The sequence below is a fragment of the Euprymna scolopes genome, chromosome 43 (genome assembly GCF_053919585.1).
Source record: "Euprymna scolopes isolate OS-2025 chromosome 43, ASM5391958v1, whole genome shotgun sequence".
Classification (NCBI taxonomy): Eukaryota; Metazoa; Mollusca; class Cephalopoda; order Sepiida; family Sepiolidae; genus Euprymna; species Euprymna scolopes.
Window position 1 is genome coordinate 50,314,862 of NC_136524.1, and position 25,305 is coordinate 50,340,166.

General features: G+C 30.5%; 1 protein-coding gene across 5 annotated transcripts in view; it reads left to right on the plus strand.

Annotated features, from left to right (window-relative positions):
• LOC145268339 (E3 ubiquitin-protein ligase HERC2-like) overlaps positions 1-25,305 on the plus strand; it is a 500,726-nt gene that overhangs the window by 445,903 nt on the left and 29,518 nt on the right. For all 5 annotated transcript variants that reach the window (XM_080123842.1, XM_080123845.1, XM_080123844.1 and 2 more), the window contains 8 exons: positions 3,003-3,201; positions 4,690-4,904; positions 6,786-6,963; positions 11,373-11,496; positions 18,026-18,155; positions 20,481-20,620; positions 22,140-22,235; positions 24,773-25,065. In XM_080123842.1, coding sequence (XP_079979968.1) covers positions 3,003-3,201; positions 4,690-4,904; positions 6,786-6,963; positions 11,373-11,496; positions 18,026-18,155; positions 20,481-20,620; positions 22,140-22,235; positions 24,773-25,065 — 1,375 coding nt within the window. The remainder of the gene's footprint in view (positions 1-3,002; positions 3,202-4,689; positions 4,905-6,785; positions 6,964-11,372; positions 11,497-18,025; positions 18,156-20,480; positions 20,621-22,139; positions 22,236-24,772; positions 25,066-25,305) is intronic.

Genomic DNA, 25,305 nt, shown 5'->3' on the forward strand with positions numbered 1-25,305 from the left:
CACCCTATTCCCTCTGGTTCACTTTTTGTTATCAAGTAAGATCTTTGACTTGCAGTTTCATCAAATACTTTTGCAAGCAAAATCTGATCCTGCATTTTGCTAATTCCTACCCTCTGATGAGAAGGAAAGTATTTCTTCGAAACTTCGCGGATTAAGGACTATCCATTTATTTAGTGTTTCCTTTTCAAATTAAATATGTTTTTAAGTCTTTTTCAAAGTGTTTTTTAACAGGTTTTATTAACTATTTACTCTTATATGTATACGCACACAAACACAACTTCTATTAAATATATGTATACATACACACATAACTTATATATATGCTGAGCAAAAAAAAAAAAAAAGGGGTAGTAGGAAGGCAGGCTTTTAAAAACTATATCTCCCTCCATATTTTCTTTAATTTTCTATTTCTGAGCAATTATCGAGACACCCAGATATGATCCTCTCATGTTGTATACAGTTTTGTTCTAACGTAATACACAACACTACTTGTTTATTTTAACTGAAAAATCGCTTTAAAATAAGTTGAACCACTAAAAAAAATTGTCAATTAGGTAGAAAATGAAAACTTAGAAAAATCGATTTTATCTTTTTTAAAACAGTAAACAAATAAAAAATATCCTAAAACAATATTATGGGGTTGTATTCTCTTTTAAAAACAATATCTCTTTCAAGAATGATGATAAAATGTGTTTTCAATCAATATTTATTCGATAATGGTCCAGTTTTCCTATCTAGCAAAAATGGACAAGTTTTCTGGGCACCGTATAAATATCTGCAAAAAGTTGAATATTGAATGTAGCAGCAAGTCTTGGGAACATGTACCAGAAAGAATCCTACACCTTCCACTATAACTATCCAATTCTTAGTTATATACCTAGAAAACGGAGCCATAAAATCTGACCTCTGTACAGGGTGGAATGATAAAATTGTCGTCATAGAAAAGATGACATGATTCCATTTCCATTTAATGAAAACCATTTTTTTTTTCCAGACCATCTAGTTGGGCAGTAGTATACAAATCTCGAGTGATAGGGGCCTTCGATCATGTCTGAAAGTGACACAATGAGTGAGATTTGAGATGCGCCGTTGTACAACTCATGCATTCTACCGATTCAAGTAATGACAACAGAACCGGTGCCAGCATCCTCAATTCGAATGGTTCAATGCTTGAGTGTGCCCAGGGTGATAAAAACTAAGTTTCCAGCCACGGTTATGGTCTTTGATGTGGTTTCAAGTGAGGGCCACATCGTGCCATCTCACATCTTTGAAGTCAGCTTGAAAGTCAACACTAAGGTGTAACTGGATGTGCTGAAAAGTGTGGTGTTCCTCTGGTGCAATCAGGTGGCTGCTGGCAGATCCTGGGTGTGGCAGCAGGACTTGGCGCCAGCTCACAAGTCTAAAAAGATCCAGGCTTGACTTCAGGAGGAGTGCAATGATTTTGTACTCCTCTCACACTGCCCCTCCCTCTCTATCACCCTAACCTAAACCCGCTGGGCTACTTTGTTTGGTCATACGTCAAAAACATCACCAACGTGACCTCCCACAACACCAAAGCCAGATTGATCACAGCTATCTACTGAGTGTTCACCAAACTTCTACTGAGACTTGTAAAAAAGGCATACTCCCAGTTCCATACCTGTATCGATGCTGCGATTGAAGCTGAAGGCAGCTACATTGAATAGATGTCAGCTCTACTACATAATCAAGTTACCTGAATTGATTTTTTTCAGTGAAAGTTTTACAATATAGCTGTAGTGTTGTTTTCTTTAGGGCGACAATATTATTCTACCCTGTACTAAACCTACTACCATAACTGTTCTATATCTACTAGCCCAAAACTCATTCATTCTTTAAATGTACCTATACCATCAAAGTCCCTATTCTGCATACATCTCCCCATACCGTTTAGATTTAATCTTCCTTTGAGGTCATTAGATCTAAGTGTGTCTTAAAGATTTACATTATATATATATATATATATATATATATATATATAGATATAGATAGATATATATATAGATATAGATAGATAGATATATATATAGATATAGATAGATATATATATATAGATATAGATAGATAGATATATATATAGATATAGATAGATAGATAGATATATATATAGATATAGATATATATATATAGATATAGATAGATAGATATATATATATAGATATAGATAGATAGATATATATATAGATATAGATAGATAGATATATATATAGATATAGATAGATAGATATATATATAGATATAGATAGATATATATATAGATATAGATAGATATATATATAGATATAGATAGATAGATATATATATAGATAGATAGATATATATATAGATAGATAGATATATATATAGATATAGATAGATAGATATATAGATATAGATAGATAGATATATAGATATAGATAGATAGATATATATATAGATATAGATAGATAGATATAGATATAGATAGATATATATATAGATATAGATATAGATAGATATATAGATAGATAGATATATAGATATAGATAGATAGATATATAGATATAGATAGATATATATATAGATATAGATAGATATATATATAGATAGATAGATATAGATATATATATATATATATATATATATAGATAGATAGATATATATATATAGATATAGATATATATAGTCACTAGATATTACTTAGTTATCTAGTCATAATTTAGGTTTATCCCACTCCCTCACAACTTGATTGCTAGGCATGTTATAGATATTGTCTTTATTTTATCTGCTTTGCTTTCTTTTTTCTTTTTTTTTTTTTTCTTTAATGTCTTATCCACAGCATCATACCTTTTGACCCCACTTCCTTCTCTTATACAAATTTTCATAAACCATGTGATAGAAATAATGAATCTCTTATGATGCTAGCTGGTGGATAAGCCGTTGTAGATCTATTTAATACATACTTTCTTTATTTCTAATTCTTACGTTTTGTCATTCTTATTTATTTCTTATTTTCATATTTTCAGACGTCCTGATGATTGGACTCTCTCTTGGGGTGGAAGTGGTCAGATCTGGGGTTGGGGCCACAACCATAGAGGTCAGTTGGGTGGTGTGGATGGTGCCAAGGTCAAGTTACCTGTCAGTTGCGAAGCACTAGCTACTTTGCGACCAGTACAATTGATTGGAGGTGAACAAACTTTATTTGCTGTTACAGCAAATGGAAAGGTATTATTTACATTTTTTTTCTATGACTTTTTATTATTTTTGTAGCCCCCCCCCCCTCTCCATTACAGAGACACAATATATATATTAATTTACTCATCCGATGTCCGGTGTCACAAAAAAAAATCATCATCGCAAACTTTAATTAATGAGAAACGAATACCTCCTGCATTAACATAGTTTGGCAATTATTTTACAAAGACGATCATCGCATGCTTTGTACCTTTTTAATAAGAGTGGATAAGGGATATGCGAATACAGGAGGGTTAACTTCCAGTGATGACGTCATTCCTCCCTCAAATTATGGTTGTAGGTGTGTTAGTACTTTAGATTATCCTCACATGAATCAACGATTGTTTTAATGAGAATATCATCCTAGGCTTTGTACCTTCCTTTTTATTAGAATGGATGGGGGATAATCAAATTGAGCGTTGCTGGATCAACTTCCGGTGATGACATCAAGTGTGTTACGACTGAGATTAATATAACAAATAGGAATTTTTTATGGATGCGTTTTCAAAGCTTTTAAATACTGTGGAATTCGCACGGGTCTTGCTAGTTTTGATTATTCAATTTTAAAAAAAAATGGACTTGCTCAATTTAATATTTTGATTCCTTTTATTTTTCACTTCATGTTTTCTTTAGATAAAATAATTTTTTTTACAAGCATCTAAATTTTGTTTTAAAACGAGCACTTCATGTTAAAATAACAAAATTGACAAATCCCCTCCTCCCTTTCATTATCCATTTCCAGGAGGATGTTTCTATGTGATTGTAGTTTCCCTCTCTCTGTCTACTGGATGAAAGAGTCACGGTCAATACCCATATTACTTAGTATTAATGTTTTTGATATTTCAGCCAGAAGTTTGGCCCAGTAGTTTCCAAGAAAAAATGGAGCGTATAGACATACTAAAAGAAATATAATAAGGATTATTATTATAAACAAATCTCCTGATTCTTTATCATTTTATAAAGCAATACATAGACATTATTTTGCTATTCATTTTGCATGATTTTGGTAGCTACAGTACATATATGTAAATTAAATGTCTATGCTGTAAAAAAATTGCAGTTAAATATTTAGAAAGCAAATTTATATAGCAACAGAGATGTTATATTCCAAAAATCATATAAATTGATACAAGTAGGGTGTTTGTTTTTTTTGTTTTTTTTTAACTAAGGAGAATCAAAATACCCAATTTTTAGTGATTTAAAAAGTTTTAATTCTTTGGGATATAAACAAAATCTCTAGTCAAATTGAGTTGTCGCCCTTGAATTTAAACACATTGACAAACAACATGGCATCTCTTAGTTCCCATCTTGTTTGTCATAAAAATTGATTTTCTTAGTTAAAAAAAATACTTGATAAATCCAGTGATTTTAGGAATATGATGTTTCCCGTGCTGGATACATACATCATAAAGATTTTTCGCTATTCTTTTGTCTTTTGATTTAATGTAGAATGACAGATAAATATTTTGTTTCCTCAAGGTTTATGCTACTGGATATGGTGCTGGTGGTCGCTTGGGTATTGGTGGTACAGATTCTGTGGCCACGCCAACATTATTGGAATCTATTCAGCATGTTTTCATTAAGAAAGTCGCTGTTAATTCTGGTGGGAAACATTGCTTGGCATTGTCTGCTGAAGGAGAAGTTTTCTCTTGGGGAGAAGGTGAAGACGGCAAGTTGGGACATGGCAACAGAGGGTAAGTTTTCTTTTAGATATCCATGATATTTAGATACTAAGGAGACCACCTAATGTTGCCTGTGGCAAAAATATAAAATATTCCTGTTAAAACTTCTATCTCAAAAATTCTATATCTAAAATTTAGGGGGTGGGGGAATTCTCCATGTTTATTTTCTTCTTTTCCTTTCTCAATTTGCAACCCCCTGTCTTCTCTACCTGGCCTTTTCCTCTCAGGCTGAACATGCACAAAGATAACTCGCTTTTATATGATAGATTCACCAAGGAACAATTTCTCATTTTCTTCTCAAGTTCGTACATAACACTGAATAACTAACCTCTATAAAGTGAATTATTTTTTCTAAATTTTTAGATGGATTTCCAAAGATTTTGTTTCATTTTAAGTACACTGCATTTGTTTTGTATTGCTTGAATATCAATAAATTATTTGAAGTAAAAAAAAATGTTTCAACTTGCTGGTTATTTCTAACTCTTCATCAGATTTATCAGATTATCAAAGGCGAACATTTCTATGTCCAGCTAAAAGGGTACAAAAACTGCTTTAACAAAGATTTATCATCAGCATTCCCTTGGATAAATAATATCTAAAATTTAGGGGATGGGGGAATTCATTTTCTGGAGGTCAGTTTTGGGGGGGGGGGGGGTCATTGCTATTATGTACTAATTTGGAAAGAAAATGTCGGACCATTCCTAGATTGATCTGTTATATAAAAGAGAATGAGCTGGACAGCAAAGAAAGGGGGGATTGGGGAGAGGTAAAACAGAAAAGTGAGATAGTGGCAGATAGACATGGAGAGAGAAGTTTTAATAGAAATATGTTAACACTTTTCGCCCTGGCCAGCGCCAGGTAGCTCAGCTAGTTATAATTTCTTTATATTTTTCTGCTACTTCCTAGATCAGAGGGAGTTGCTAAGCTAGGACATGTTTACAAGTGAACCACTGAATTCTAAAGTAATAATTTAAAAACAAATATGCCTGCTAATTTTTTAATCAAAAAAAAAAATCACAAAGAAGGAAAGAAAATCACTGATTTCTAGAAAAACGTACAAGAATTTAAGTTTAAAAGACAATTTTCATAATATTAACAATATTATTATAATATTAATTCTAATCTGAAACTGCAATAATTTTAGATCCATCTGACCCAATGGTGTTGTCGTTTCTCACAAGTCTGGTCATTTCATCAACAGTGACAGCCTAAGTTTAGGTCATGCTTCATACCACCAAAACTCGGTCTGTCACTGCTGATGACGCAAACAAGCTTGTGAGAAACAAAATCGCCATGGTCAGACGGATCTGCTCTTCAAAAATTATGTACAAGAGGTTCATGATCGATCTGAGAGAACATTTTAGCATCTCGTCTTTGGAAGTTATCCTGGGGCATAGAAGATCAAGATTGTTTGAGTACTTGAAGCAAATCGATGACAACTTTTGGCAACACAGAATGTTGTCCCTTGATGCCAGAAGCAAATACTGTGGCCAGCCAAGGAAATGATGGCTGGACAACATCAAGGTTGACCTTCACACTCTAAACATCACAGAGCATCTGGTCAATGATCATAATGCTTGAAGAGCAGTCGTCAACACCAGTGGTAACATGACAAGGTGTGCAATCTCAGCAAGCAGCTGGGAACAGGAGACGTTAGACTGCATTAGTAGTAGTTATTGTTCTGCGTTCTTTATTAGTAAGTAAAGTCGAAATTGTACTATCCCCTATCCATTATAACAAAAGTAAATAAATCCTACTCGAATACAATAATTTCAAAATTCTCATTGAAGTAAAGTTTATCTTCTATATGTCTTAAATGTATATATGTCCTTCCGTAAATAGTTACAATTTTGATGAAGATTTAATTTTCATTAAATTTTTATCTTTTTCTAGTCATTGTGATCGTCCCAGAGTGATTGAATATCTTCGTGGCAAAGAAGTGATTGATGTAGCTGCTGGAGGAGCACATAGTGCCTGCATTACAGCCAGTGGAGAATTATTCACTTGGGGTAAAGGCAGGTATGGTCGATTGGGTCATGGCGACAGTGATGATCAGTCTAAGCCCAAAATGGTAAGTTTTTTTTTTTTTTTTTTTTTTTTACCCGCATTTAGTTTGGCCATCAGTATACACTTTTCATATCAAATATTTGAGAATAATTATAGATCAATACAGATTTAGAAATAACTATTGTTTGTAGTAGTGCATGTAATTTATATGAATTTAGGAAAACTCGTACCCGGAAAACTTGTCCCCTTTTGCTAGGTAGGAAAACTGGTCCCTTATTGAATAAATATCAATTGAAAACACATTTTATGACCGTTCTTGAAGAAGAAATTGTCTTTAAAAGAGAATACATATCCCATAATATATTTTTTAAATTTTTTTACTTGTTTACTGTTGTTTAAAAAAATTAAATTAATTTTTCTAAGTTTTAGTTTTCTACCTAGCTTTGAAAGCTTTTGGTCTTTCAACTTATTTTAAAGAGTTTATTTAGTTTAAAAAAGAAAGTAATGTCGAGTGTTACTTATGAACAAAAAATGTCCGACATAAGAGAATCACGTCTTACGAGGATAATTGCTCAAAAATAGAAAATTAAAGAAAATATTAAGGTAGATATAGTTTTAAAACGACCCCACCCCCCACCCCTCCAAAAGAAAATAAATTTGTATATTTTTAGGTAATAATGCACATCCCATAATATTTTTAAAAATATTTTTACATGTTTATTGTTTTAAAAAAATTAAATTGATTTTTCTACGTTTTCTACCTAGCTTTGTAAGTTTTTGGTGTTTAAACTTATTTTAAAGAGTTTATTTAGTTAAAAAGAAATAACAAGTAATGTCGCACTCGACTTTACTTAGTAAATAATTTTTAACAAAAAATGTCCGAAAATTAAAGAAAATACTGAGGTAGATATAGTTTTAAAACGAGCCTCCTCCACTTCCAAAAGAAAATAAATTTGTATATTTTTAAGTACTGCACAAGTGCCCCCGAAATGACTTTTAAACGGTACCCTCCCCTCCCAATGCTAAGAATGGCTTTCGAAATAATGTTATTATTTCAGCGCAGTACCAAAATTACATAATTACATTTTCTTTTCTGTTGTTTTGTAATAACACAATTATTTAAACTGAATTAATTCTTCTAAATAAAATAATTACTTTCTTTGATAATACGTGTTTTCTTTCTTTATTGTTGTTTCGTAATGACACAGAAAGTGTTAAAACTAGAGTATTTTTTTAAATAAATATTTGGTTTCGCTTTTCGTATCTTGACTCCGTGATCAAGTTTATTTTTTTAAGCAAGAGTTAAAAATAATTTTAAAAAATATTATGGGGGTGCATAGTCTCTTTTAAAAACAATATCTCCTTCATGAATGGTAATAAAATGTGTTTTCAATCAATATTTATTCAATAAGGGACCAGTTTTCCTACCTAGTAAAAGGGGGGGGGTACAAGTTTTCCGGCCACCAATTTATATTTAATACTAAAACTTTTTTTATTCTCTCTCTCTTTCATATATATATATATATATATATATATATATATATATAATGTGTGTGTAGGAGCATATTTACGTGGATCCTATATAGGAAATGTGTCGAAAGCCATTCAGTCGCCTCATTTGCACATTGTTCAGCAGGAAGAGAAAAGATATTACTGATCTGATGGCATTTTGAGCAGTGTCTTACGAATATCAGAAAGTTTCTGACTGGATTTGTCGGACAATTCTGAAGATCTTGTTTGTTTGTCTCTGTCCATACTAGATGATGTCATACGCTTAAACTACCTGGCAAATCCCTTATGGTGTTACACTGACATCTATGTGTAAGAAAACGAAAAAATATTTTGCTGTTATCTTATATATTTATATAATTTGTTTGCTGTTTTTGAGATATTAACAAATGAATGTATTCAAATATTTTAACATGTATTTGCTAAATGTTCCCTTTCACCAGTCTGATACCCTCATATTGGAAGCATCTATACTTGTCAAATATGATTATTCAAAGATGCATGTTTCACTGTTTTAACAACTCATCAATAAGATTTGAAACTACTACAGTGATTGAAGTCCGAGGCCACAAAAACTTGCTAACTAAAGGGGAAGATTTATCACTTCAATATTTTTTTTTTGCTATATTGACAAATATATATATATATATATATTTAAAGATAAATTAGAAAACTTTAAATGTTAGGAAAATGTTAAAATCATTTTTTTATTTACTTTTTGTTGTTGTTGTTGTTGTTGTTGTTCCTCCTCCTCCTCCTCCAATATTTCGCTAAAAATAGCCTCATTAGAGTAATAAGTTCAGTCCGTAGTTATTATTTTTTTCTTCATTTTGTTGTTATGAAGGAGATAATTCCTTGGAGAAGAAAAAGTTAAATGTACGTGCTCTATGGTTATTTATGTGTGGTTCGCTCCAGCTTTGAGCAGGGGAAAATGAAGTAAAAAATGTAGTTACACACTTTTAGAAGACTTTTGAATAAAATTTAAAGATAAATTAGAAAACTTTAAAGGAGAATAAGATCGTTTTTTATTTTCTTTTTGTTGTAAGTCCAATGCAACAACAAAAACAAAATAAAAAATGATTTTATCATTTTCCTGACATTTAAAGTTTTCACATTTATCTCTAAATTTTATTCAAAATAAATGTCTTCTAAAAGTGTGTGACTACATTTTTTTTACTTCATTTATTATATATATATATATATATATATATATATATATATATATATATATATATATATATATATATACACACACTGATTTAACGTTAGTTTTACATGCTGGCATGTTTTGAGCCTTATAGTATAAAGATAATAAAAACAATCTTCAGTGCTTGGTTGGTGATTTCAAGTGAAAACCTTATGTACTTACATGTCATGGCGCAATTATAAATTATACAAAATGATCCAAAGTAAAAAAAATAAAATTTATTAAGTTTTGTATATTTTAATGTGGGAGAATTTTGCTACCAATTCAATATGACAGACTTATCTCCCTTAAAGGCCTGCAATTTTTAAACAATTTAATTATGGATGATTTTTTATTAAAAATACATACGGACATCTACTTGATCATTTTTGAATTTATACTAATTTCAGCATGACACATAAGTGTGCAATAATGTTTTCACCTAGAATGTGTTAGTGTAAATGATTAATCTAAACAAGTACCAAATCTTTTTATGTTAAAAAAAAAAAAAAGGTTTATTAATTTCATATCATATATCTATATTATTTATCTTCAAAAGTGGCAAAAGAAAAAGTGTTTTTACATTATAATAGCATTACAAATGTAAAAAAAATCTTTGTCTTTGGTTTTTGCAATGGGTATATAAACAGAAACAGAATGTTTTAATCATCTTTACATCACATATGTAAAATTTACTAATATCCGATTTGTTATAAAAAAAAAATTGATTTTAAACAGTGAAATTTTGAACAAATGGAAAATTCATTTAAAAACCAAAATGAAAAATTCCTATAATTTGAGATTACAAATTTTATAATTGATTTCATTTTGAGAATTTTATATCTATGCATTGTATAGATAAATTAATGAAATAAATTAGGACATTCGTATAGGTTCTCCATATGGAAATTTAAAATAAAATGATATAGTCCAACAGTTTTATAATTTATGAGAAATATTTAATTAAAAAAAAAAAATCTACATTAAGTTTTATTTTTTATGAGAAATTTTATATTTGTTAAAAAGTTTTAATATAGTTTTGTAAATTTCCTTTGTTATTATTCAGATTGCAGCATATTTTTACTTTATTTTTTTTTTTTTTACTGTTGTTTTAAACCCTTGCCATTTTTTTTTTTTTTTTTCCTTTATGATTTTGAAAGCTTAATACATGTTAAGAATTTTAAAATCAGCTTAACTGACTTACTATTTGGTAGTTTAGATATTTTGTTAGCTTGCTCTTATGGGGAAACTAGTCAATAAGAACTCCAAAAGGAACATTTCAGCATATATTTTGTATCATTAAAATATATAATAAAAAAGCTTTAAAAAACAAGTGTTGATGAACTCAGCTTTAGTATAAGGTCCAGATTAATAAAATTGTTACATATCTTGTCTTTTCTTTTTAAATCAAAAATAAGTTGGCCTTTTTAATCTTTTTTTTTATAGTAGATAAAAGAATTACTTTGTTACCCTTCGGAATGAGGAAATGATTGGAACAAATGAATAGAACGTTATTTAAAACTCTTAAAAATTCTTAGCAAGTCCTCGTGTATTAAAATATTTAAAAAATTGAGTCATTTATATATACTCAATCATTTTATAATGATTAACACATTACCTTAACAAGAAATACATTTTTATAATTTAGCTCAATTATTAATTGAATGATCAAACGATACAGTAATAATTTAATTTTAGAAATCCTATTTTTGAAGAAAAAAAAAATTGCAATTTTATCAGCCTTTGGTTTTCTAATACCTTTTTGCTTTTTCCCTAAGGTGGATGTATTAAAAGAAAGCAGAGTCATCGATGTTGCATGTGGAAGTGGAGATGCCCAAACCTTATGCATTACTGATGATGATAGCGTGTGGTCTTGGGGAGATGGAGACTATGGAAAACTAGGTAAAACATTGTTTGAATATTGATTTTTCTTCTGTATAAAGCACCCAAGGATAAGGATTGAAGTAAATATCAATTGGACGATCACCACTGTAAAAGGACTGGAAACAATAGGTAGAGTGGACAGAAGATAAAAGAGTAATTATCCCAGAGGACAGCTTAACAAGTATTGTTTAGACTAGACTTGAACACAACCATGTTGTAGTTGGTTGGGATAAAATTGGGTGAAATAGAAAGAAGATTACTTAAGATGAATTGATTATTAAGTATTTGTTTTCATTAGACTTGAAGACGACAACCATGCTGTAGTCAGTTGGGAAGCAGACATGTGATATCATCTTTAGTGTTAGTATGATTATGACTTTTGGTGGTATCAAAATCGGCTTCATTTTCGATTCCAAAACAATTTTATTTTTTTCGTAGAAATTATAAAGAAACAAACACCTTTATTTATCAGAAGAATTTTTATTACATGGAAGTAGGGGACACTGAACCAGGATTTCTGGGTCCAATTTAATTATTTTATTCATAAATTATGGAAAACAAAGCACTTACTTTTATTGCCTTAGGAAACCCTTTTAAAATGCTCACATTTATTTTAGCACCTAGGTGATAAACGTTAATATGTTACCAGCTGCTCCTGACAATTTTTATTTTTAATTTAAAATTTTTGTGTTGTCTGGAGTGGTCATCTTTGAAGTAATCATGTTTTATTGCATTTATTTATTTATTTATTTATTTTATTTTTTTGCCACAAATAAAAATCACATAAAAATCTCACAATCAAAATTGGGAATAAAATATGTAAAAATATAGACGTTTAGAAATTCATCAAATTATAAAAAAGAAATTATATGTACATTTAAAATCACCCTCTCTTGTTTAGGTGATTATGTGTGAACACACTGAAAAAGGAAACATAATTATTGTAGAATTTAGAGTAGGTTGAGTTGCACATACAAATTTAGTGTAAAATGACTCCCATTTTCCGGGCCATTTTAACTTTTAGGGCAGTTAACCAAATTTTCTAGCTCTAATCTTAAGTTTGACTGACTATGCCATAAAACCACTCGTAATTGTTTTATTTTTCACATTACCGCTCAGACTTAAGGTTAGTACTACAAATAAGGCGTGTTTTGTATGATTATTCGCAATGACATATTTTATACTAAATTTTGATCAGAAACATTAACATGATTTAGATTTTTAATCAAACAAAATTGACTACATCCTTAAAACACTGTCTGTCTGGATCATTTTTCGTTAACTTTATATGCAAAACCAACTTTTTGTTGTTTCCTTTGTTTCTTTTTTTTTTTTTTTTCAGCCCGCTTACATGTAATTGCTTGAAAAATGAATCATTTTTATTTTCTTATGGATTAGCATAGGTTGCAGAATTCTAATGAGAACATTATTCCTTTGACAACGGAATGTTATAATTGCGAATTAGCAGAAGGAAAACAAGTAGTGATAATTTGTTTAAAGTTTTCAAAGAAATCACTTAAAAAATGGTAGAATATTATTTTTTGGGTGGATCTTGAAAGTAGCACCTTAAAAAAAAAAAAAGTAAAATCTTATTTTTTTTTGGCTGGACTTTGAAGTAACAACTAAAAAAAAGTAGAATCTTATTTTTGGGAGTGGGCTAATGGTAAATAAAGATATTTATCTACACCTTTGTATTTTTTTTTTTATTTTATTTTTTTTTTTTTTTACAGTAAAACAAATGAATCTAATAACCAATTAAATTTAATTAGGATAAGAAATATGAACATTTTTTGAGCGAGAAAAGTCACGGAATAGTTCATCCACTTCCTGAAATTCCCATGTTTAGAATGGTTTTCTAGGAAATTATTTTAATAGAGGAAGAAGGATTTCATAAACTATTCTCTTTTACACCGACATATTTATGTGTACAAATTGTCGACTATTTTCAAATATTTAAAAAAAATTTAAAAAAACATTAAGAATGAACCTTGCAAACCAGATATAATAAAGAATATAAATCGTTATGTCTCGTAACTTTCAATCAATTACAAGGAAAACATTTGAGAAAAATATTTAGAGAGATTTACTCATATAATATATCCCTCCTACTACCTACCCCAGTGTACATTTTACATTTTGCAAAAATAAATACGGACATTACACAGCGTTTCAAAGTAATTAAGCACATTTTTTCTTCAAGTAATAACTTGAAATCTCTAATTGAATATTGAGGAAATTTAAAAGAATCTGAATCGGGAAATTAGAACGGAATCTGTAATTGTATCAGAATCGGGAACAATTCTGGAATCGTTTCATCACTAATCTTGTTCCACAAGTGTGATGTACTAAGAAAAAAAAAATTTATTTTTCATGGAAATACATTTGTTTGGAGAGGTGGGTACTTGTGGTTGTTGTAGCTAGATAAGTTCTTCATGGGAATGCTTTATGGGGGGTTGGGGTCAGTTGAACATTTATCATGAACATAATATGCAGCGTAGGGAGACGAAACAACATCACTTTTGTCTATTTTCTTTTCGAAATAGTTTTGAAATTATATCTTTATCTTAACAATACACACAGCTTTCTTTTTCTCTACTTGACTCTTATATTTGCCTTATTTTGTCATTTGTCTGGTATGTCTACAGGCAGGATATAATTATACTATTACTCATTGTAGATGTGAACTTTACTAATTATCTACTTTGTGTTTTGTTCGCCTGTGCTGTTCACGGCAGTAACTTTTCTATGCTAGCTTGCTTAATGCTTAGATATTATCGCTAAGCAAGTCTGATTAAATGTAATAGACACTTTTTATGCTTCAAATTATTTATTTTTTTTTTTTTTTTTTACGTTAATTGATAATTTCCCAAGTTTATAAAAAAAAAAAAAAAAAATAGGCCTTGGAAGGTTAAAAGCTATATCGTTTGTAATGTGAATGTAACAACCAAGATGAGAATAATTATAATGATGCAAATTCTTCTGATATCCATATTCGTATTCTTAGGACTTCTGTTCTCATTTTAAATGTCATTTTCACATTTTGGTCAATGTAACCTCCAACCTTCTTCAGGTGTATCTTGTCAAACTCCAGAATTTCGAACGGAACCCTTTACATACTTCAGAAGGAGCATGCTCGTGGTCTGTCAGCCACGACTGGATTGAGGTCATAAGTGATTGCAGTTTTCAGTCGAGGAATTCACCTTCAGGAGAATATCACTTTACAACTGAATTTTTCAAAGTACTCTAATCACTGTGCCATGAGTTCTTGTGAACAATTCTAATACAAGTTTTGGGAGCTTTAAACTTATTTTATTTCTAGATGGAATTAAGTGCTCTACATTGCGAGTGATTTTTCAAAATGGCGACTAGAAATAATGAAACGCTTATCTTTTGGCGATTGTATTTCTTTCAACAACACTCTTGCAAAACTCACTACTGAGTGAAAAATATCTTTTCAACTTTTTTAAAAAATAAAACGAGCAAAGTCAAATTATTTAAACAAAAGAAGGTTTAACAAAACAATATACTTTTTTTTTATGCAAAGGCTGTTTAAAAACATCTGAGGAAATTTTAAGGTTTACACCTTTAAGTTTAAACATAAAATTCTGTGTATATTTAGAATTACACTTATTAAAAAAATACAGAAAAATATTTCTGATGTATATACTCATCACAGAACTAAGATGTCATATTCTAAAAATCATGTGGGTTTGGCTAGTAACATTTCTATTTGGTTAGCAAATGAAAATATTTAGTTGTCAAAGGTCAACTAAAGATAAATTTGTCTGTAGAACCCTGTGTGTGTGTGTGTGTGTATATATATATATATATATATATATATATATATATATTAGCTACTTATTACTATATATATTATCTATTATAATTAATGGTTTTCAAATAAAGGGTTCCGTTTGAAATTCTGTGATAATTCCAGAGTTCAACAAGGTACGAAGGTCAGAGGTTACATTGACTGAAACATTAAAATAACACTCAAGATGAGAACAGTAGTCTGAAGAATACAAATAATACAAATTATCAATCATTATCTCAAAAGATACACCTGAAGAAGGTTGGAGGTTACATCGACTGAAACGTGAAAATAACACTCAAGATGAGAACGGTAGTGTGAAGAATCCAAATATACAAATTATCAATCATTATCTATTTTTAAATATCTGTGTTGAAATGATTAGTGAAGGGGTTTATGAAGTATTTGCCAAAATTGTCGCAGATTGTCAATTCATAAATGATTTTGGGATTTAAAAACATCATGGATTTTATTAAATCAAAAGAGGGTGTTGTGTAGATTAGTGATCTTTTAAACCAACACATTTCAGGTGAAAACATTATGTACCATGTCAAAACTAGAAATTCCAAAAATTATGAAAATTGATCCTGTAGAAAAATACAATATATATATATATATATATATATATATAAAAGCGAAAATGTATGTATGTATGTACGCTTTTCCTCGATGTCCACAAAAGGCTTCTTTCAGAGAAGCGCTCGCTCGCTTCGCAACTTAAAACTTTTTATATCATTTATAAATTGTAATATCTCGCACTTAACCACGGAGCTCGTCTGTCTATTTCATTTTATTCGACATTTCCCGCATAGGCACGCGTTACATTCGGTTTTCGGTATAAACAAAAAGCGAAACTCGACTCTAATTACTGGCCGAAAGCCAGTGGTCTCTAGAGAGCTAAGTAACGTTTGGTCAATGTCGACTTTGTCATATCAGACGGTAGCTTTCATTTCGAGACGAGACGCTCCCCCTAATAAACAGGGAGCGGGTTTTTTAAAACAAACAAACCGATTTATTGACCTCATTGAAAACTGTCCCGCACAAAATGCTAACTGCTGAATATCCATCGCCGTCACGTCAATCAAAAATGCGCACCTGTGTTTTTTTTTTTTTTTTTTTTTTTTTTTCACACTTTACTATTTTCCAACTGCGCGTCGTCAAAGCTTCGTTTTTTGTTTTCACGGGCACCTGTTTTTCTCTCTCTCTCTCTCTCTCTCTCTCTCTCTCTCTCTCTCTCTCTCTCTCTCTCTCTCTCCCCCCCACACACACACACACATTTCGGGGTTTTTTCACACACACCTACAAACACCCGGGCAACGCCGGGTACCCCTCGCTAATTGAAAATAAAAGTTATTGAATTATCAACTTTTCTCATATGTGGAAGAGTTGTGCCATCAATTCACTATAACAAGCAGGGAAGATAACCGTTGACTTAAGTGAAGAGGCCACCATTTTTAAACAAAAAATCTCTGAACATAATTGTGGATGATTTTTTTATTAAAAATACATCTTACCCATCTTTTTTTGGATCTTTCTTTCTTTTTTTTTTTTTTTTTCTTGTTATACTAATTTTGACACGACATGTAAGTATAATACGATCAACCGGTCACTGGTGTGACCGACACGTATTACACTAAATGTCTTAGAAACGGTTCCATGATGATGTGAAGATGAGCCAGTCGTTAGGGTCTGAATATCAATAGGAAAAGCATGAGATGTTGGATGTGGGTGTGTGGCTCCTTCTTCTCCCAGGAAAACGTCTTGATCTTTGGTCGTATTCGGGTTGGAATCTTCCTTTTCCTCAAGGCCGCTTCATTCTTTAATGCAGACATTTATGGCAGACACAAAAAACACAACACGACAAAATCGTAATGTATATGAAATATAATTAACTATTTATTTTGTAAAATGTATACAATATATATATATATATATATAGGTATATATATATATATATATATATATATATATATATATATATATATATATAGGTATATATATATATATAGGTATATATATATATATATATATATATATATATATATATATATATATATATATATATATATAGGTATATATACATATATATATACAGGGTGACCAAAAAAAACGGGCCCCCAACTCTAATTAGGCCCAGTTTCTTCGTGTTTTGTCCGAATGAAATGAAACTTTGGTCATAACTAGTTTATTATATTCAAAACATCACATCAAAACACTAGGGTCTTTGGCCTTTTTTTTTCTCCATTCTACATTTAGCTTTTGTTTTTTTTGGGGGGGGGTCACCCTGTATTACAGTATTAACATTATCCTACAATTGATTTTCACCATTACTTCATTAAAACTAACTAACCTACCTTAACTAGTGTTGAGGGAGAGGGGATGCCCCCTCCCCATTTACGGAGGGACAGAAATGTGCATGCTCACCTCATAGCGCTCCGGACAGAAAGAGGTCGATAAAAGAAAGGGAGTTATGGAGCTGCATTTCTGTGTATTCCTCCGCCTATGGCCAAACCACTACCTGACCATGTTGGGGGGGGGGTAAGCAACTACCATAACTGAGCCACTAAGATATAGTGCCACATAAGTATCTAAGAATGTTTTCACTTCAAATATGTTTGTATGAAAGATCACTAATCTACACAAACACTCAAAAAAGTTTTGTTTAACCAAACTTGTGTGAATGGAATGTTATACATTTTTATTTTGAAAAAAAAATTTTTTCTTCTTCAATTTAAGGTCGTGGCGGCAGTGATGGCTGTAAAATTCCAATCAAAGTAGAATCTCTGCAAAGCCTTGGTGTCATCAAAGTGGAATGTGGATCACAGTTTTCTGTTGCTTTAACAAAATCTGGTGCTGTTTATACCTGGTAAAGTTTGCAAGTTTTAGTAATTACTTGTTTTTTTTTTTTTTTTTTTTTTTTTTTTTTTTTTTTTTTACAAAGGCATCACCACATTATCAAGGCCCAGAGACCACTCAAGGATAAGGGTTAAAGAGTGTACAGTAGAAATTGGTCAATATAGTAATCATTAGTAATGAAAATTTGGTAAATTTGATAACTTATATGGAACGGCTCATCAAGAACTTATTTACCTTAGACTTGAACACAACCATATTGTAGTCAGCCGGAAAGCAGGAAAACGGAAGACAATTCCACAGGCGTGCAGTTCTAAGAAAGAAGCTTTGTTCATGGAATCTATGTTTAGGTTTAGGCACAGATAAAGAGTGGGGGAAATTATTGATAGTGTTTACAGCTAGACGAGTGTTTCTTGTGAAAGTTTGGCGAGGGGGGACCATAGATTGAAGCTCAGTTGAACACTTTCGATGAAAATAACGATACATCAGAGACAAATTTGCAACATCTCTTCTGTGAGATAGAGGTTGCAAGGAGGAGAAAAGGACATCTCCTATGAGGCTACGAAGTTTATTTTGAACTCTATCAAGGCAGGACAAGTCCTTTCTAGCAGCTCCTGCCCAGATGTGGCAACAGTATTCCATCCTTGGACGTACCTGGCTCTTATATAGATAGAGAATAGCATCAGCAGTGAGATAAATTCAACTTATCAAAAGAAATAAAAAAAGCAATGAAAATTCAGACAAATCTTATGAATGAAGATGTCATATTCCAAAAATAATGTAAATTGCTCAAGTAATTGGCGGGGGTATACTAAGAAAATCATTATTTATGAGGAAGTGAGCTATGATTTTGTTTTAGAATACTTTAAATTCAGAGGCGACAACTAAATTCGACTACCAATGCTTTGCTTGTATCTGAAATAAAAAAAAATTTAATCACTAATCATTGTGAATTTTGAATTTCTTAGTTAAAAAAAAAATACTTAATCAATGGACATGATTTTTGGAATATGACATCTTCATTCTGTAATGATTACAAACACTATAAAGATTTTTCAGTATTTTTTTTTTTAAGTCAAATTCTAAGCAAGAAACAATTATTTAATTTGTAAACTCTTATTAACAATGATGAGGACTTTTTTTCTTTTTGCAATGCTAAAATAAATCTGAAACGGGATTTAAAAGAAAAATACAGAAAAAAAAATTTATGATGTACATACCTGTCATTGAACCAAAATGTCATTTCAAAAATAAAATAAACCAATCAGATATTAACATAAAAAAAAATTCTTATCTCAAAAATTCAGGAACATATTGATCAAGTATTTTTTTTTTTTTTTTTTTTTTTTTTCATAAAAAAATTGTTTTTACCGATTTTAAAGTGATGATTGTGAAATCGTTAATGTTACCAGACTGATCTCACAAGTCTTAATTATTGTGGACTTAGCTATTATGCAAGATTCCTATTCCTTACTCATAAAATTTGATTTTCTTGGTTAATAATAAAACTACTTGATTAAATTTGTGATTTTTGGTATATGATGTCTCCGTTCCGTGATGGGTATATACATCATAAGTTTTTATGTATTTTTGATTTTTATACGTAAGGAGCTCCAGTGTCGCATAACTCTAATGATATATTACTATTCTAACAAAAAATGTAATGGACATTTGTTTAACTACTGAGAGTGAAAATGACTTGGGTTAAATTGTGTGAATTGTTGCCTCCAATAATATCGCAAGTTTTCATCCTTTTTTACATCCGGGGTAAGTTGTATAACACTTGTGTAAGGAATGTCATACTAAAAAGCTGTGAGTGCTGCGCCCTCATCAAGCCCTCTCTCGTCTGACTGCAGTGCATTGACAGATCCATGATCAGATCAATATGTCATGTGAAATCTGACAAAATCAAATGTATTCGGTTAGATTTGCTTGAAACATTAAATTTACTGAGCATTGAGGTTATCCTAAAGATGTTAATTACACTAGTATGGTCATGTAGAGTGTTCCTCTTGGATAAATTGTTGCAGGAGAAGTAATGTCTGAGATAACAGGAAAGTCGGTCGGCCAAGGAAAACGAGCAAGTGATTAGATAAGATAGCATAGTAAAATTCAAAGCCGAACTGAAAGAGTGAGTTTGCGTGATATCAGGAAAATGTTAAATGAATGGAAGTAAGATATTATTAAAGTCTTTTGTGAAGATGATAGTTTCAATATCATATACTACAAACAAAAAAATATCTAAATTATCTGTATCGCAATTAATTGAATATTTGTTAATATAATGCTTCTCCATAATTGTTATACAAATCCTTATTGACTTTTTCCCTTTTTGTAGGGGCAAAGGTGACTACCACAGACTTGGACATGGGACTGATGATCATGTCCGAAAACCTCGACGTGTATCTGCTTTGCAAGGCAAAAAAGTTATTGATATTGCTTGTGGCTCCCTTCATTGTGTTGCTTGCACTGACACTGGTAAGTTGAAAAAATTATGGTTGCGGGATGAGCCATCTATATTCTTTTTAATCTTGAAACAATATCTTTACGTCTGATGATTTAATTATTCTCGTCTAGTAATAATCTCTATAAATATTTATGAAAATTGGGTTTTTATAGTTATGGATGGACCTATAAATTTTCTCCATGTTTTCTTAATACTCTTCCAGTCTAATAATACTAAGCCAACAGTGACAATGTGAATATCTCTGTTCATAAATTAATACTGGTAGACTTAACTCCTTTATCTAATATCACAATAAAATTTATTTCCAAAATTAAATCACATTATTTGATCATATTTTCGTGTGTTCTAAAGACGAAAGTAAGTGATGATGAAAGTACTTTGGAATTTCAGATTTCGATCGTAGAAGATATAATTGAAGGCGTTAAATTGAAGGGGAAAAGAATATAAAGAAAGATTTGGAGATCAAAAATTTGTACAATCAACTAAACTAACAATTTAACTAGCATAAAAGATGAAAAAGAAAATAATGAAACTATAAATAAAAAAAATAATTTATCGTAAGTATATTAATAGAAGTTTTTTTTTTTTTTTTTTTTAAGTCAAAATCAAATGTAATAAGAACTAAAGTTAGATGTCTTCTAAAAATCTGTGTCAAAAAAGATTAACTCCCTTCTAAGTAAAAGTAACATGCTGACTTCTTTCAGAATTGATGGACTCTGAATAATAAATTGATTTTATTTTTTATGAAAATTATACTTGCGTATTTTCGTTAATTTTTACTGTACACTAATATTTTTCACATGTAATCTAATTTATAAAACTCACTGTCTCCATATTTTTAAACTCTATCTCCTCTGAAACTAAAAGTCGCAGAGCGGCACTAGGGGCCTCAAATGATTGGATTTTTTTATGGACCCTTCTTTTATTGATCTTTAGCCAGTTAGAATAGTTTTTAATGGGCCCAAATTGGAAAAAAAATTGTTATACATTTTGTACATTCATGTTAGTTTATTTTTAATCAGTTTATGTGCGTGTCACTTTTGTACAGTGCTAACTTCACCAGCTTTAAATGCTACAGTTTTGCTTTTAGTTTTGATTCTGGCTGATGACACCCAAATACCTTTTTTTTAACTTTTGAAATCACGACTCCATAATAATATACACGAAATTTGGACAAATTAAAATATCATATTTAAGCGTATTTTACGACCAGCGAAGCTCACATGTTAGTTAAGTATATTTATAACTTTTCCTATCATATTATTGCAAACTGCCATATTTCACTTTAGTGTCAATATAAATAAGTACACAATTTTCTCTATTTTTTGCTCATTGTAATACCTGATTAGTTAACTCTAGTGATTCACAAATGATATCAAAAGCCAACTAAACTTTTGTGCCTATTCATGTTTGTGATGATTGTCTAGCTATTCTATTTATTTCTGTAACAACCATACTTCCTGTTTTTTATATAGGTACTAGATAGTTATTGGGATGTTTCAATGCCTTACTTTTATTCCTTTTTATCAGGCGAAGTGTACACATGGGGTGATAATGATGAAGGACAGTTGGGTGATGGTTCAACAAATGCTATTCAGAGGCCACGGCTTGTTACAGCATTGCAAGGTAAATATTAAAATATATTTTCAACCCTATTTTTATTATCTGTAAAAAATATACTTTTTATAAAGATGAGCTGAAATACATTTAAAATCTTTAGTTTGAGTAACAGACTAGACTTCAAGCCAATCATTACATTGTGAAAATAGGTTTACACATTTGAGTATATATGCACTTTGAAATGTTTTTATGGGGAACAGGTATTGAATAGAATTTGCCAAAATTGGTAGAATTTATATCATTTTCTGTCCCTTGTTTCTGATATAAATCTCATGAGTATAAGAGGTTTAAAAATTGAGAATTTTACCATTCTCACTTAGAGAGATTGTTAAAAAATGTGTGAACAATCATAATCAAAAATACTTTGATGAAATTAAGGCATAGACTGCTATAGCTGCAAATTTTGGTGAAAATTATGCCTATAGTAATAGACTAAGAAATGTTTTAATTTTGTGGAGTTCTCAAAAGGATTCAAATTTAGAGAATTTCTTCAATCTTGCATGATTTTACTCTGATTGGAATAAGATTTCAAGAAAAAAAATAGATAATGATTACCGAACTAATATATATATATATATATATATATATATATATATATATATATATATATATATATATATATATCTTTTATTAGGGGTAAACAGTTACATATGGTCGCTACAAATAGCCATCTGTTTCAGTCAAAGAGACTTCATCAGGCGACCTGGAACCTCACAACGCAAAAGAAAAAAGAAAAGTTTTTTTGTTTTTTTTCTTTTGCGTCGTGAGGTTCCAGGTCGCCTGATGAAGTCTCTTTGACTGAAACAGATGGCTAATAAAAGAAATATTCCGCTCTTTTTATTGAGCACTATTTAACAATTTCGTTGTCTTCATTAGTTTTGACTTTTGAACACATCTGAATATATATATATATATATATATATATATATATATATATATATATACAAAAGTAAAAACCATTGAATTTCAACAAGATTGTTGATAATGCTCAATGAAAAAAGGAGGATATTATCTTATGCAATTTATGTAAACAAAATTATAAGTCGCTACAATAAATTTACTGTTTCAGTTTTAAAAGACATTGTCAAACGAAAATAAATCTCTGGTCTTACTCGAGGTCAGTCAATTAATGAAAATAAAGACTGAGTAGAAAAGGAGGGGAGGTTGTTTTAGAGGCCTTTTCTTAAAATTATGCGTCTAGACACGTATCATTATTTTAAAGAGGTGAGAAGCTGGTTTATGTCAGAATGTCCACATGTGTAATGGACGGGAAATAAAGAATTAAATGAAAAGTGGAAGGGAGAGAGGCATTTTACAACTGTCTACATTCAATATCAGAGGTAACCCGTACATATGTTCTTGAATATTATTTGCTCAATTTCATTAAAGATAATCATAGTTAAATTTGTTGATTAAAAGTTAGTTGGAAATAAGTATCTAAATTTAAAATCTTAAAATTTATGAGAAATCTACTGTCTTATGTTTCATATAATAATAGGTTTTTATGTTTCATATAATAATAGTTTAATGTACTCTATAAATATTTTATACTAGTCGTCAGTATAAATATAACATAGTCAAACTTATATAACTTGGAAGATGGTTGTTTTCTTAGCCTTTTTTAGTTTGTATTTTGAGAGGAATTTGTTTTTTGCTTCTTTACTATGAAGCTCATTTGGAACCCTGGCAATACATGAAGAATGTAGAAACGTTCGTTGATCTGAGTAGACGCCTCACAATGCTTATATACTTTTTTTTTTTTTTTTTTTTTTTTTTTTTTTACACGCGCACACACACGGTGTTCTTTTAAAAATGGTGAACATAAAATTAAAATAGCTTACAGAAAAATATTTTTATTTATACAAATATGTGATTTATTCCAAAGATTGATTTTTGGTATTGATAATTTAAATACAATTTTGGACATATGTCCCCCAATGGCTTGCATATATATGGTGTAATCTAAGGTCCAATTTTCACAACTTTATATGTTTAAATTAGGCTGTTTTTTTTTGGGGGGGGGGGGGGCAATAATGTGTCAAATGCTGCCTTTCAAGTGATCTGTTGTGTCTACTTATCCACATGGAGATGGGACTTTACATATCTAATGGGTTTAAATCGCACAAATAAGGTGGTCAGTTGACAGGCCCATTTCATGAAATTATTCATTCATTAAATTCTTCTCATTAAATTCATATCATTTGCGATTTGCAAACGCTGCTCTGGTGTCAGTTTCTTCATGATGAATTGCCAAACCGAGAAAACTAATAGGTGACGAATCTGCAATTAAGGAAAATAATTGTTAATTTAAAGTGTGTGTGTGTATGTATGTATATATATATATATATATATATATATATATATATATATATATATAGCTTAGGCAATGTTATTGACAAATTTAAATAATTTGCATATTTAGTTTTCAGAAAAAAAAAAATTTATTTTTATTTTTTAATACAACAAATGTTTTTGTTTTGCAGTCAGCAAAGTGCAATCTATTTCTAAATTGTTCTTAATGTATTTGTTTATTTGTTTCTTAGGTAAAAAGATAAACCGGGTTGCATGTGGTTCTGCCCACAGTCTTGCCTGGTCGACAAATAAACCTGTTAGCGCTGGGAAGTTGCCTTCTGTTGTTCCACTTGAGTACAATCACTTACAATCGATATCAATTCCAGTACTTCGAAACAGACTTGTATTGTTACATCATTTCTCTGATCTTTTTTGTCCGTCAATCCCAATGTTTGACCTGCAGGAAGGTGGACCGGGATGTGCGAGAGGTGAAGTTCTCACTAGCTTGAATGCCCTCAGAGGAGTCTTGGTTTCAGCTGCTAAGGTAAAGCATTTATCTTCCTTCACGAATATAAATCTCATAAGTAATTATTTAACAGTTTTAACAATATTAAGTGTAAGAAAAATAAGAAAAAAAAAAAGATGTCAACTATAAACTTTTTTCTGATGGAAATGTGATGAATTGTGCCAGATAAGGGGGAGTAAATAAAGTTCGCTAACTGATACATTTTCCGAATTACTTTGGGAGGGGGGGGGGTCTTCTCTCCAACTTTACAATTCATAC